General features: G+C 39.2%; 1 protein-coding gene across 1 annotated transcript; it reads left to right on the top strand.

Annotated features, from left to right (window-relative positions):
* The first annotated feature begins 173 nt into the window (after window positions 1-173).
* LOC124390887 (ras-related and estrogen-regulated growth inhibitor-like) lies at window positions 174-6,567 on the top strand. Its single transcript, XM_046856981.1, has 4 exons — window positions 174-416; window positions 550-606; window positions 1,470-1,543; window positions 4,900-6,567. Exons 1-4 carry the CDS (start codon window positions 308-310, stop codon window positions 5,374-5,376), a joined length of 717 nt encoding a protein of 238 aa, XP_046712937.1. The 5' UTR covers window positions 174-307; the 3' UTR covers window positions 5,377-6,567.
* The last annotated feature ends 8,105 nt before the right edge of the window (window positions 6,568-14,672 follow it).

Below are 14,672 nucleotides of genomic sequence, written 5' to 3'. Positions count from 1 at the left end.
GGAGGAAGGAAGGAGAAAGTGTGTGAGAGAGGGAGGAAGGAAGGAGAAAGTGTGTGTGTGAGAGAGAGAGAGAGAGAGAGAAAGGAAGGAAGGAAGAGAAAGTGTGCGCGTGCGTGAGAGAGAGAGAGAGAGAGAGAGAGAGAGTGTGTGTGTGTGTGTGTGTGTGTGTGTGTGTGTGTGTGTGTGTGTGTGTGTGTGTGTGTGTGTGTCACAGACTAGACGGAGCAGTGAGATAAGGTTCCACTCTGCACGCGCACAGATTTCGGTGTAGATCTCCGGTTCAGTGTTTTATTTGTCGGTAAACAGCATGAGCTCTAATTTCGCTTTATCCAGAAGTTTGCGCAGAACCGGGAGCTTCCCATCTGCCAGAACAGTCCGGATTGTGATCCTGGGACAGGGTGCAGTCGGAAAAACAGGTAAAGGTGTTCAGATCTACACTGTATTTATAATAATAATCACACAGGAGTAGAAACAGAATAAAAGGAAAGTCGAATAAGGATTGAAGTATTTGGTGTTTAATGTCCACTGGATGTTGATGTTTTCTTCCAGCTCTGGCTGTGCGCTTCATCACCAGGAGATTCATCGGTGAATATGATCCAACTCTCGGTGGGTGTTTTTTTACACCAACTGTTGGATATTGCACAGTTTTTACTGGCGCTTTTCTCAATCTGCCGCTTTTACAGAGAATAAAGTCGTTTTATATTCATTATAAAGCTTTCCTTATTAAATAACGCTGCTGTGACGGCGCTTGGCCACGGAATGTCGCTGTTTCCTAACTTAATTACTCCTGTGGTGCCTTTTGCGATGTCAATAATTATATTTACATTAGATTTGTCTTACATTGATCTCATTCATACAACTCTGCAGTTGAGGGTCAAGGGCCTTGCTCAAGGGCCCAGCAGTGGTGGTGGGATTTAAACCAAGATCTGAACAAATTCAATGTTTTTCACAATGAAGCAGGACTTTCCAATGAAGTACAATAGAAGCTTTATTTCCATAAAAAGCATACATTTTTTCATATTTAATATGAAAATTCTCCATTAAGCAGCAAATATAGAACAAACTGCATATGATTTTGTAATGGAAAATGCTCTATGTTTCGGTCCGTAATATATCTATTCAATTCAATTCATGTTTTATATTTGTATAGCGCTTTTAACAATTGTCTTAAAGCAGCTTTACACAGATAAAGTGGTAATAAAAGATTGTTCCTTGTAATTGCAAGTTTGTCCTTAATGAGTGAGCCAGCTGTGGTTGTGGCAAGAAAAATATCTAATATGGTATGAGGGGAAAAAAAAACATGAGTGGAACCAGAAAGGGACCCCATCCTCATCTGGGTGACTGAAGGTTCATTCATTACACTGCTATTATTGGGAAGGTGTGCGAGTATTGTGATTTTGTTTAACCTACAGCTCAGAAATACCCAAATTATTATATTGCTAAAATTTTTTATCATTGTTTTCTAACAGAGACCATCTACAGACACGAGTTGGCTATTGGGGGTGAAGCTGTAAACTTTGAGGTCCTCGATACTGCAGGACAGGTGAGGCACATGATGCAAACGTGGGTTTCCGTTAAATATGTTAATCTCGGGTAATAATGACATCGTGAAAATGTAGCTCAAATGTATTGTACAAAAAAATGTAGAAATCTCTTGTTTGGATAAAGACACAAACTCTTTATACAGTGATCGGCTGAAGCTCATTTGGTAGCAGTTGCCAATTCGAGTCTTCCTAGTGGATCCTTTCAGTTTACATCAGTTAGGAGTGACATGTCTGTCCACAGACGGTCAGGGTGAATATAGAGATGTTTTTTCTAAGTGCTAACCTCAGCGTGTAGGTTGAATTTGGACAGATTCCAATAATGACAATTTAACTCTCAACCTTAAATGACCAAATGATGTTGATGTTTGGTGAGGCAATCAGGTTTATACAGTGCATTGGGTGATGCTGACCAAGCTTTGCAGCAGTCTTCATTAGGTCTTGGCCAACAACTGCAAGAAATTATGTTCTCATACTGTTTCCCCAGGCAGGTTTATCACCAGTGGGGATACAGGTAGCGGTAACGTTCGTCATTCCACTCACTGTTGATGAATAGTTTAATCTTCCGAGCCTTTAATGATATCTTGAAGTGTGCAGAGGTCTTTTTCCTGGTTCAGTAAGCTGAGAGAAAGAGAGAAAGAAAAAAGAGAGAGAGAGAGAGAATCAGGGCTATGTAATTGGTGATATGAGCTTCCTGCAACTGCTGTCTGAGAGCACTGAATGAGGATCAGTTGCATTGAGGATGCTGCCTGAGATCTTATCAGAACGTTTTGTGCCTTTATAGTTTGTATATTTGGGTTGGGTTTATAAAGTGTAAAATTTATACTGATGTACAAAAATGAAGGTCAAAGCTGTGACTCTCAGCTTTTCCTAAATGTTCAAAATGAAGACATGCAGTCCCACGTAATATAATGTGGCGTTTGAACAAGATCCTGCGCTATGGGTCTGCGTGTCCCATAGAACTGGTTACATCACTGATGAATGTAGTCATTTAGACGCCTGTATTTGTAATGAAGGGGTGCAGCCATATTGTTTTGTAATTACCGTAATTTCTGGACTATAAAGCGCACCCATATATAAGCCTCACCCACTGATTTTGACAAAGATTTTTATTTTGAACATAAATAAGCCGCACCTGTGTAGGTGTCTACACTGAAACTAATGAACTTTACACAGGCTTTAACGAAAGACAGTGTCTGTTACACGGTGTAACGGGTGAAATATGTTGTGGCTCCTTTAAGAGCAGAGCGGTATTTTCCCGCTATTACTGCATGTGTGCAAGGCCGAGGAATATGTCCTTATTATTTTCTGATGCTCTTTTCTAAGTTTCTTTGACTAACCCGTAACGCTGTTGCCAAGAAAAATAAAAAAGCATGAGTTTTGGAAATCTGTCTGTGCTTATATGATTTCTGTTGCAACTGGAGTTAGTGAGCTCTCCCTTCACCCAGACTCAACGCGTTACAACGGCTTGTATCTAAACAGTAGCCTACCAAGAAACTCATTGTTCACTGTCTTCCTCCTTCCTTTCACAACTATTTCTCTCGGGAGTTTATCTTTTGGCATCGTCGTGCGTTTAAAAAAAGTTTTTCTCCCCGATGCCGTGCAGCTCAGAACACAGGTGAGGTGCGTTTTTTGTTTCCGTTTGGAAATGTCATTGGTCTAATGTTATGTCGCTCAGTTTTTTGGCTTAAAGTTTGTGAAACCGGGAAAAACCCAGGAAAAATTCATAAATTAGCCGCTTCGTTGTTTAAGCCGCGGGGTTCAAAACGTGGGAAAAAAGTAGCGGCTTATAGTCCGAAAAATACGGTAATCTTTAACTGAGCAATGTGTTTGTGAGTGTCAGGTCCTTCTTTATGGCCAATACGATGACCACTAGCCTGCGGAATGTAGTGAAGTTATTCAACTGACTGAAAGAACCTTTGCAGATTTCTGTGTGGCAAAGCGTTTTTTGGGTGCGCGATATGGAAGGGCATTGGTCTTTCTTATTCACAATGGTTTTTCAGAAGCGTGTTCCTGAATGCTAGTCTTATTCTAAAACTAAATGTGGCAGCCTTTCTGAAAGAAGGTGGCAACCTGTTGCTTTTTTATTTGGAAGCATTCCTTTTTTGATGTAGAAGTGTTTTTTTTTTTATTTTTTTATGAGAGTCTAGGAATGATAGCACATTCCATTCTGCCGTTAGATTTTTTGTCTTCTTATTTTGACTGTAGGGTCATGGGTTGGGTCATGGTAACCATTCCAAGGTTAGGTTTGAGTGAACAATTAGAAGGTCACACGTCCCCCAATGGGGTTGAGCAGAGTGGTTTCTAAATAGGGCCACACAAAAGTTCTGCCAATAGCTGCTTGTGATCGTATACCGTGGGCCACTAACCTGCAAGGGTCTGATTAGGGGCTTTGAGTTGATTCAAACTAGTGATGGGAAGAACGGATCATTTTAGTGACTCCTTTGAGTCTCGTTCATCAAAATGAACGAATCGTTTTTCTTTTCTTCCAATTGTTTATTTCGTTCATTTGATCAGAAATATGTTACATTTTCAATAAGCCGATCCCCCCAACACGACTACAAACACTAACTTTGACTATAGTTCCAATAATGAAAATATGACTGCAACTAAGGACAAATTATGATAAGCAGAATGAGTAGGTTCACCTCTCATATCTTCTGGACGTGTCATAAGTTCTTTTGCCACATGACTCCCATAATTAGCGTAACAATAATGTCAAGATTTAGAGTGAAGACTCGGACCAGAGGACTCATGAGATGAACTACTCAATTCTGTTCCCTGTACATAACCTACAGAGATTTTGCGATGCTTTGTTCATGCGAATCCAGTAGAAAATTAACAAATCACTATTGAAGGCACTTTGTGACTTTGTGATATGAACAACTAATTCAAACCCTAGTGCCATATGGGGACATATGGGAGCCACTGTTATTTGGGTGTCCATGAACCTTTGGCCTTATGGTGTAACTGCTGGTTCATCGGTCATTTGAGATTTGAGGACCACCTGTGGACCTTTTGCGTCATTCGACTAACCCAAAATCAGTGGGAAGGTATTTGACTGATGCCAGGCCGTGCCTACATCCGTGTAGCTTTGAGATCCTCTGCCTTTTTACCTTCAAGCCTCCAACAACTATGTGTACCCACAAGGAGGCTTGACAAGAGGTTGAGATTGAGAGGTTTTGCTTTAGCAAGAAAAGACTTGTACACTAGATTGCATCCTGCTTCACCACAAGCACACCAGATAATCATCAGTGCAAAAGATGCATCGTTCCAGTTTGGTAAAGGCACATGCACAGATTTTTCCAAAAGCAGTACATAATATGGTGCTTATTGTTCCTGTTATGTTCCCACCCAGGAGGAAGACGCACTTCTGATGGAAGAGAAAATTAAATGGGCCGACGGCTTCCTCGTAGTTTACTCCGTCACCGATCGCTGTAGCTTTGATGAAGTTATGCGCCTTTGCTTCCTGGTTAATCACGTCCACAGCAGAAGAAGCTGCCCTGATCCTCCACCAATCATCATCGTGGCTAATAAAAAGGACCTGGAGTTTGACAGAATGGTGTCGGTGGAGGAGGGCGAGAGCTTGTCACACGGCCTCAAACTCCCGCTGCGGGAGATTTCTGTTCGTGACGGCTGGGAAGAAACGGCCAGCGTGTTTCATGCACTCTATGCAGATATACTGCAGCAAATGGACAAATCGCCTCCTTCCTTCCGAAGACGTGGTGTCTCCAGACTGATGGAGAAAATTCCCAGAATTCACTCTAACGGAGCTCTGGGGTCCACAGGCCGTAGTTTCAGCTTCAGTTCATTTAGAGACCTGCTGCCTGACTGAGAAGCCTGAAGCCTGGTCAAAAAAAAAAAAAGACGTCTTTCAATTAATGGCTTTTAGTCAGAAGTGTTGTAGGCTTAAAACAAAAAAAAAAGAAACTCTACAAGCTGTGCTTTTTTTTTTTTTTTGGACTGATACGCTGGGGAAGAACATTTCAATGAGATAAATGTTTTTGTTCGAGAAGATTTTCATTAATGATGGAACTAGCAGGAAGGTCAGTCTGATAGCAGGAAGGTCATAAGATGGGGGTGCTAAAGTAGAAGAAATGACAAGGCTAATACGAGTCTTATTAAAATGATAACCTTCACAAATTCAGTGGACAGTATTCAGAAACTGCGCTTTTGTTATTGAATAATTCTATCGTTTTTGTGCCTTGAAAATAAACTCAGCTTTTCAGCTTCCGAACCCCACCACCATTTGCTTGTTATAGATTTGCTTGGTTTTAGGTTTATTATAAGCCACAATGGAGACACTGGTACCTTAAAGCCTTCTTTTTGGAAACACTTGTGTTTAAAGGAACATCATTATCTTCTGCATGTGATGGCACCTGAATATACGTGCTTTATAGTTGAAAGAAAACAAAAAAAAAAGCCTTTTGTGGAAAAACAGCATGTATCCATTATTTTATGTCATGGGTTTTCAATTGAGTTTAAGATTTCGTGACAAAAAAAAAAAAAAGGGAATGTCTTTTGCTTTTGTTTGGGAGACTTTCCAAAGGCATCACAACGAGTGTATTCTCTATTTATTTAAAGATTATAACTGCGTGTCGTTGCGAAATAAGAAAAAACATTATTCATTGGATAATTACAGGTTTTAAGCTGAAAATACCATTGTAGGATTCTGCATAGAATGCTTACGGTTCTCCAAAATGGTGTATCCAAAGAATTCTTGAATGTTTTGTACATGCCATTTAATTGACAAAATGTTCTGGGTTTTTATTCAGGTCATTAATTTGGACTCCTGCTGTACTTCAGAACATTGAGGAACATTTCTGCATGCTTTTAGCTCTTTTGTTTCTTATGTAGGAAAATACACAAGTATAATTAGACTTTGGACTTTGGAAATAAAAGGACTTTGAAATTGTACATGTGGAAAAAAAAGTCACATGATGCATTTGATTTAAAACACACTTGCCATGTGATGTGTTTATGAATGTGTCAAAAGTGAATGGATGAAATAAAACCATAATATTTAACATTTTTTTTTAGAGTCCGTCATGTTCCTCAAAGCATTCCTGGACAATTATTGCTGTGAGGCAGGAACCATTATCCTGCCATTAGGGAATACCGTTGCCATTAAGGGGTGTCCTTGGTGAGCAAACAAATGTTTAGGTAGATGGTAGGTATCAAAATATTTAAACAGAACCTTGTCCAGAGACTTGCACTTTGCTGGCTTACCTTCTTCCCCATACTGCACCCTGGTTCTATCTCTTTCTTGCGATGCACAAGACCAGTGCCTGGTCTTCCACATGATGTAAAAGAAAACACTGTTCCTCAGACCTGGACTTTTGGTAGTGAACAGGGGTGGGCATGGGCAGTGTGACTGTTCTGTAGCTGCTTAATTGACACTTTTCTATCAAAGCAATTTGTGCTACAGTAGCTATTTTTTGTAGGATTGGACTAGACAGATGAGTCGTCTTCTCACAAGACCTGCAGTTTTAGATCATCAATCATAATCATAATCATCAATATTTGTCCTTTGTCGAATTTGTTCAGATTTGTGCTTCCAACACATCAACTTTAAGAACTGACTGTTCACTTGCTGTCATATTGCCCATGGTAAAACAATAATCACTTCACTTCGCCCGTCAATGGGTTTACTTGCATATCCAACCTAACATTAGGGACGTGCGTCTCCATAACTGAGGGCGATGCCATTCTCATCTCGATGCATAGCCACCGATACGATGCAATACTGTCTGTCCAGACAGACAGTGGATCATAAATTTCCTTAAGTGCCTTTTGACTTCTAACCCCCTGTAGCAGCAGGCTTACTCGTATCCAGTGCTTAAAAAGTCCACTCCAGTGGGCTTGGTGTCTTACTTCAGTAAGAAACTGTGTGCCATCTTTGTCAGCTACACTAAAACTCCTGTTCTCTTAAATAGACTTTTTTTTTTTTTTTAGCAGATGCAAATATGTAAAAATGATGCATCGTGAAACAAATGCCAGTTTGTATCAGATGCATCACATTGTTTACATTTATGTTGAGGGGTAAATACCATGCTCAAGGGCCCAACAGTAGCAGCTTGGTGGTTCCAGGAGTTAAACTCACAACCTTTCAACCAGATGTTAGCCCATATCATTCTGGATCCCACACGCTACCCAATAGCTGGCAGCATCTTTTGTGGTTTGTAGGTATTTTTTGTTTTCAAAGAAACATAAATGTGGCCAAATGTCTTACTTTTCTGTGTTGAAACACGCTAATCATCAGATCCTTTTTATAGCTGAAATTTGTTGCTAACATGTTTAGAACTCACCCACACAGCTTTGTGATTTTGGTCCTTTGGTCAAGGCCCATTTCATGAGGTGTTTTACTTGGTTTGTTCTCCCCTTGTAAAGGTCTGCATAGGTATACAATTACAGACCACATGCCATCTGCTGTCTCTCCTCTTGACCCTGTCCTTTACTTTTTGGTGGTGGACCATTTTAGCTCAGCACTCACAATGTGCTCATGAAGAACATTCTTTTGAACCAGTTGTCCTTTCCATGGTCCTCACCGCTATAATGTTCTAGAATATGCTTCATTTTGAGTCAGGTTTCTCCTTTTTTCGTCCGAGTTCTATCTCAGGGAGTTCTTCCTTGTCTTGTTCATTAGAGATCTAAATGGTAACCTAATTCTGGATACCTTTAAAACTTGCTTTTGTGTGGTTGACTGTTGTTAAAATCAGAAATAAAATTGTTGTTTTCAGTGTTTAGTTTTTGACCAAGACACAACTGTCAAAGTTTCTCAACCCAGAAATGACAATAGGTAGCAATTGTGCAGAACAGATGCCTTATAGATAATTAGGGTGGTCTGGGATATACACTGAATTATATACAGGATAATTGGATAGAATATTTAAAAAGAATAATGCTATTATACACAGAATAATTGTCCAAAATGATGTATAATGTGCAGAGTGCAGCAGAACTGCATGATTACTGCAGTAAAGAAGTAAATCAGTACTGAGTATGTGATACACACATAATCAGTAGCTACAGATTCGAAAGGTTAAAGCTAATTATGTCAGCTGAATGAATAAATAAATGAAAATAAAACATTGGTGCTTAGACCCCAAATTGCCTATTATCCTGTATACCGGAAACATTTTGAGGCAACTGTTGCTTTAGTTAATTTAAAGTGTGAAAATAATAACTGAAGGATTATTCAGCCTGCAGTTTTTTAACCGAATCTGTGCTGGCTTTATGTTTATGGAGTTTACTGGCAAAACCGCCACATGATCAGTAAAGCATAAGCCTGAAGAGTGTTGATATTGCTTCTCAGTAAATTCCAGAGTGACTCACTGCTCATAGAAAAGCCTTTGTGTTTAGTCACTGAAGAGCAGTGCGCTGTATATACACCATAATGACCCAAAAGAGAAAGCTCAGTCTGGATGAATATGGACTCTCACCTCATGTAATTAACATCATGTTGTTTTTCCATTGCAAAGTGCAATCCATTGTAATAGAATAAGCACTTATTTGATCCAGGTCTAAGTATCTAACAAAACATGTACTTTTTCCAACCAGGCATCTCTATTCAGTAATGTGAGCACTATGTATGTACACTGATATACAGTACAGAAGCAAGAAAAACATTTTTTTGAAGCCTTTTTGAATTGGTTTTATGCATTAATTTGTCATTCTTTTCTTTTCTCATCTTCATTAAAGTCACATGCAGTCACAAAGCAGCACAATGTGATTATGATAACAACGCACATATAAGTACAACCTTTCATGATCATTCAAAGTGTTAAGGACAAAAGTAAATGAAAATGTATTTACTAGCTGCTTGATCATCCTTTGGCAGCAGTTACCTCATCATTCAGAAGGACTTTGCATATATGCTTCAAATGGACATTTGGTGCAACCCAGATGAGGATGGGTTCCCTCTTGAGTCTGGTTCCTCTCAAGGTTTCTTCCTTTGCCATCTCGGGGAGTTTTTCCTTGCCACAGTTGCTCATCGGGGACAAACATACTTACAAAGAACATATTTACATTTAATCACCACATTATCTGTGTAAAGCTGCTTTGAGACAATGTTCATTGTTAAAAGCGCTATACAAATAAAAATGAATTGAATTGAATTGAATTGACTTTTGGACCAGTCAGTAGTGAAGAATTGTCTCAAGTCAGCAATATTCCTAGGATGTCTGGTGTGAACAACTCTATTAAGATCATCAAGCATCTCTGTGGCACATTTTTGAAGCTATTCTTTTGTTCAATTTAATTCAAGTGCCAGAGACAGATTTTGAAAATGCAATTTTAAATATGATTTACTCATATCATATTTCTATTTGATAATAAAGGTTAGCTTTAAAAAATAAATTTCCCTTAGTTATTAGTAGGGATGCACCGAAATGAAAATTCTGGTCCGAAACCGAAAACTGAAAAAGAGGAAAGCAAGGCCGAAAACCGAAACACCGAAAGAAATTATGCCAATTATTATTACCATTGCATTTATGGCTATGACTGTGTACTAACCTTACTAAAATCAATTGCATAAATTAATATTAAAGTTTCAAAGAATAAATCAATTACAAATTATGAAAATATTTATTTATAGCACAATGCAATAATGCACAGGATAAAATAAATTAAAATTCAAACTTAAATCTTTAACTTAAATGCACTCGTGTACATTAAATAATAATGTACAGGCCCTCTGGCCTGCTGAAAGGTTGTAAAATTAAATATGTTCTTTCATAAAACCAAAGTGCATTCAGAACAAGTGCAACTGCTTAAAGATACAACAATACAACACTATCACTGGGAAACTTCCTGCCTTTTCAAAAACGTCCGCCACAGACGGAGTGCGCATGCTCGGAGGGGTTTTGCTTTTCTGTGCCGCGTTTCTCTCATATTCAGCATAGTGATCGGAATGTTTGGATTTCAGGTGATAAATTAAACCCGGCGTGGAGAAAGTCTTTGCAGACGAAATTTCAGCATTTCATGTTTTGCAAATCGCAATCCGTGGGTCTTTCTCAGATATACTGAAATACGTCCACACCGCAGACGTTGCTTCAGACATGCACGTGCAGGCTGCGGTTTCTGTTTGCGTCATCACAACAAACTGTTTCGGCCGTGTTTCGGCAAATTTTCGGTGGCTGAATATTCGGTGCATCCCTAGTTATTAGTAAAGGTTGAGAGCACCGATAGAACTATCTGCAAAAATCCATTCCAATAGTTTTTCCGGCTGCCGGTCCGCTGTCATTACGAGTGCGGCCTCTAGAGGCCACATGCTGTTTGTTTTTACACTTGAGACTGCTCGCTGCACAGAGAGCACTATATAATATTTATTATTCATTAATTATATAATAATATTTATTAATGACTACATTTGTGTTAATTTTCATGATTCAGTACTGTTTTTTTATTTTAGTAATTTTACTATTTGACGTAGTGTTATGCTTTTTTTATCCACAATTCATTTTAAAAATATTAATATATGATTAAGAAGTGGTAATCGGCAAGTACGATACAACCAAGCGTAAAGCTGAAATCCACTATTGGTTCGACCTCTAATTATTAACATAGCCAAATAATTTTTTTTTTTATTCAAACAACCTTATGCATATGTATAAGTAAGTAAATGTTTTGATTTTAATAGCAATGAATATGCAAAAACAGTTCCAATGCAGTCTATACCTGTCACTGTAGGGTTTTTTTTTTTTTTTAAAACCTCATTAAAATTTCCACTATGTGCCCTTTGAGTCATCTTGGCTGGACGGCTGGATCCAGAGTGCTAAATCATGTCCATTTATAGGCAGTTTGTCTGACAGTGGACAGATGAATATTTAAACCTTGAGAAATAAATTTCTTACCCTTTCCAACTTCATGCAACACTTCTTAATGATGGTTATTCAGAGATCTGGGATGACCTGGGAGAGAGCAGTCTTAAATGGCCATTACGTGGTTCATCGTGGAAATCCGGTCTTATTTACGTTTCAGGAATCTTTGTGACAACGGACATTAATAGTCAGATTCTTATTGCAGGCTATTAAGCTATGATTACATTTATGAGGCTCACATTCATATTGGTTTATTAATGCAGAACTGCTCTCACACAGGAGATTCAACTTCTGATTAGACACTGTGTACAGTCAGACTGACTGGCATTCAGCTTCATAAATAGGGGAGTGGTAGCTCAGTGGTTAAGGTGCTGTTCAGAAGTTCGGGGGTCCAAGCTGCCACTATTGGGCCCTTGAGCAAGGCCCTTGATCCTCTGTGCTCCAGGGGTGCCGTGTCATGGCCGACCCTGCGCTCTGACTCCAGCTTCTAAGCAAGCTGGGATATGCGAAGAACAAATTTCACTGTGCTGTAATGTATATGTGACAAATAAAGGCTATTCTATTCTATAAGTCTTTAAGTAGTACCACAGTGGCGCAAAGATCGACGCTCCAGGGGATCCGCTTCAATCATGAGCTCAAGGTTCTTCCTGGTAAGACAAGCCTAGTAGTGTTTGAGAGTGTGTTTTTGGTGGTCTGTGATGAACTGGCATCACGTCCAGGACTCCAGGATCCAATGAGCAGCATTTACTGAATAAGAATGAAGGATACAACTATCAAAATGACTTTGTAAAGCCACTTGTCATGTCGTCAGTCTGTGGAATAAAGGGCATTAATTTAATACTCTCGGTGGGGTTCTTATGGTGCGAGCGAGGGCACAATGTTTTACGTGTGAAGAGCTTAGAGGAGTGTGTTAAGTGGGCTACTTATGTAATCAGGAGCGAAGGAGGCTCATTAATCAAGATTAGCGCTCACTCTGTCTTATTTTCCGCACGAAATAAGAGTGGAGAGCGTCTGCTTGAGGGTTGGCTGGGTGCCGTGTTTACGCTTCGCCATGATCGCACAGTGGCGTATTATTTCATTTAGCAGAAATAACGAACAGGTAAAGATCAAAGGAGTCGATACATGCTGGCCTCGGGGCCAATCAAAAGACGGATTGCCTGTGGAGGCTTATGCCATGCAAGAGTAATTTCGTTACATTCTGAGTGTTAAAGTCGGGCCAGGATTTTCAAGGGGAAGTCTATGGGCCAGGTGTTGGGCCTCCTTTATCAAGCTGAAGAACTCGTATCACTGTTTACAGAAGGGATTTGGCGTTCATGCAAATCACATAAATATGGAAAATATTCATATGCTCCAGCTCCTGAGTGAATCAATGCCGAGTGAAGACTACTGAAATGCACCTGAAATCCAAAAGTGTTTATTTTATATCCGTATGCTTTAAACAAACGATTTCACGCTGGTTTATTATATTATATATTAGGGTGAATGGTAAGATTTAGCGATTCGCATCAAGATGTATCGATTTAAAAATGTTTCAGATACACGTTGCCAATTGTATCGTGATGCATAGTAAAAACTGATTATTTATGTATAATTCTTAGTAGACATTACACATTTGTTTAGAAAGTGACCAATATTTTATATGTAGATTGATTTCTCCTCACTAAACTGTTTCTTGAGCGCGTTCTCTCAGAACCACTGCTGCTACGTGAATACGGCGTATCACAACACTGTGGAGACCGAGGCGTGTCCTGAGAGTCACATAGAATACAGATTAACATGGCAGAGGTAGAGCTGCATCTTTCTGGAGACAGAACAGGAAAAGAACATCTAGTCAGGCCTGATTGTAAAAGGGCCATGCCTTAGAAGTCAGAAGGCACTTTTTACTTTTAGGTACATTTATGATTTGCTGTTTGTCTGAACCAAAGAAATAAATGTGATTTATCTGTGTAATATTGAATAGCATATATATTTATATAGCATCATAGTTTTTCCAGCATTAAAACACATAGTGTTGAACCGAATGGAATGGAATCACACTGCATCGTAATGGGGTGAGTCGTATCGCATCGGTAGCTGCTTTATATGTATCTTATCGTTAGCTATGCATCGAGATGCCTCAGTTATTGAGATGCACATCCCTAGCATATATATAAACACAGGTACCTCTCAATAAATTAGAATATCATTCAAATATTATTTTAATAATTAAAATATAATTTTGCCCCATTTTGGTCCCAGAGTCGGGAAAAAAAGAGGAGAGGCACAGAATTCAAGTTTCTGAAGGTCCAGTGTAAAGTTAGTCGTGTCACAGTCAGTGGTGGTTTGGGGAGTCATGTTATCTGCTGGTGTTGGTCCACTGTGTTTAATCAGGTCCAAGGTCAGCACAGCAGTCTACCAGGACGTTTTAGAGCACCTCATGCTTCCCTCTGCTGACCAGCGTTATGGAGATGCTGATTTCATTTTTCAGCAGAACTTGGCACCTGCCCACACTGGCAAAATTACTAATACCTTGTTTAAGGATCATGGTATCCATGTGCTCGATTGTCCAGCAAACTTACCTGACCTAAACCCCATTGAGAATTATGAAGAGGAAGATATGAGACACCAGACCCAACAGAAGTAGAAGAGCTGAAGGCCGCTATCAGAGCAACCTGGGAGCAACCGCCATAACGTCAGCAGTGTCACAGGCCGATCGCCTCACATGCCACTCCAGTAATTCATGCAAAAGGAGTATTAAGGTCTGTACACCTTAATACATTATATAAATATAATGGACCACTATATAAATATGTATGTAGGGGAGGTGTTAAATGTTATTGTTAAATATGTAGGGGAGGTGGTAGCTCAGTGGTTAAGGCATTTTGACTTTGGATCGGAAGGTCACAGGTTCAAATCCCACTATCACCAAGCTGCCACTGCTGGGCCCTTGAGCAAAAGCCCTAAAAACACCCCCTGCTCAGTTGTAAGTTGCTCTGGATAAGGGCGTCTGCCAAATGCCGTAAATGTACATGTTCATACTTTTCCAACATTTTATTTTATTTTTTTAAATGGTCTGAGATACTGAATTTTGGGTTTTCATTAGCTGTAAGCCATAATCATCAAAATGAAAAGAAATAAACACTTGGGATCAGTCTGTGTGTGATGAATCTATATAATATACAAGTTTCACTTTTTGTATTGCATTAATAAAATAAATGACCTTTTGAATTATATTCTAATTCATTTAGAGGCACCTGCAGATATAAAATCTCGATGTAAAACTACTGCTTTTGTCTTTCAGACTTCACCCTAATTGTTTATTTAACTTTTT

This window comes from Silurus meridionalis, chromosome 9, assembly GCF_014805685.1.
Source record: "Silurus meridionalis isolate SWU-2019-XX chromosome 9, ASM1480568v1, whole genome shotgun sequence".
NCBI lineage: Eukaryota > Metazoa > Chordata > Actinopteri > Siluriformes > Siluridae > Silurus > Silurus meridionalis.
This window is presented reverse-complemented; position numbering and strand designations above follow the sequence as displayed.

Coding starts and splice junctions, on each gene's coding strand:
- LOC124390887 (XM_046856981.1), top strand. CDS start 308: ATGAGCTCTAATTTCGCTTTATCCAGAAGTTTGCGCAGAACCGGGAGC. Junction 417..549: donor GGGTGCAGTCGGAAAAACAG/GTAAAGGTGTTC, acceptor GTTTTCTTCCAG/CTCTGGCTGTGCGCTTCATC. Junction 1,544..4,899: donor TCCTCGATACTGCAGGACAG/GTGAGGCACATG, acceptor GTTCCCACCCAG/GAGGAAGACGCACTTCTGAT.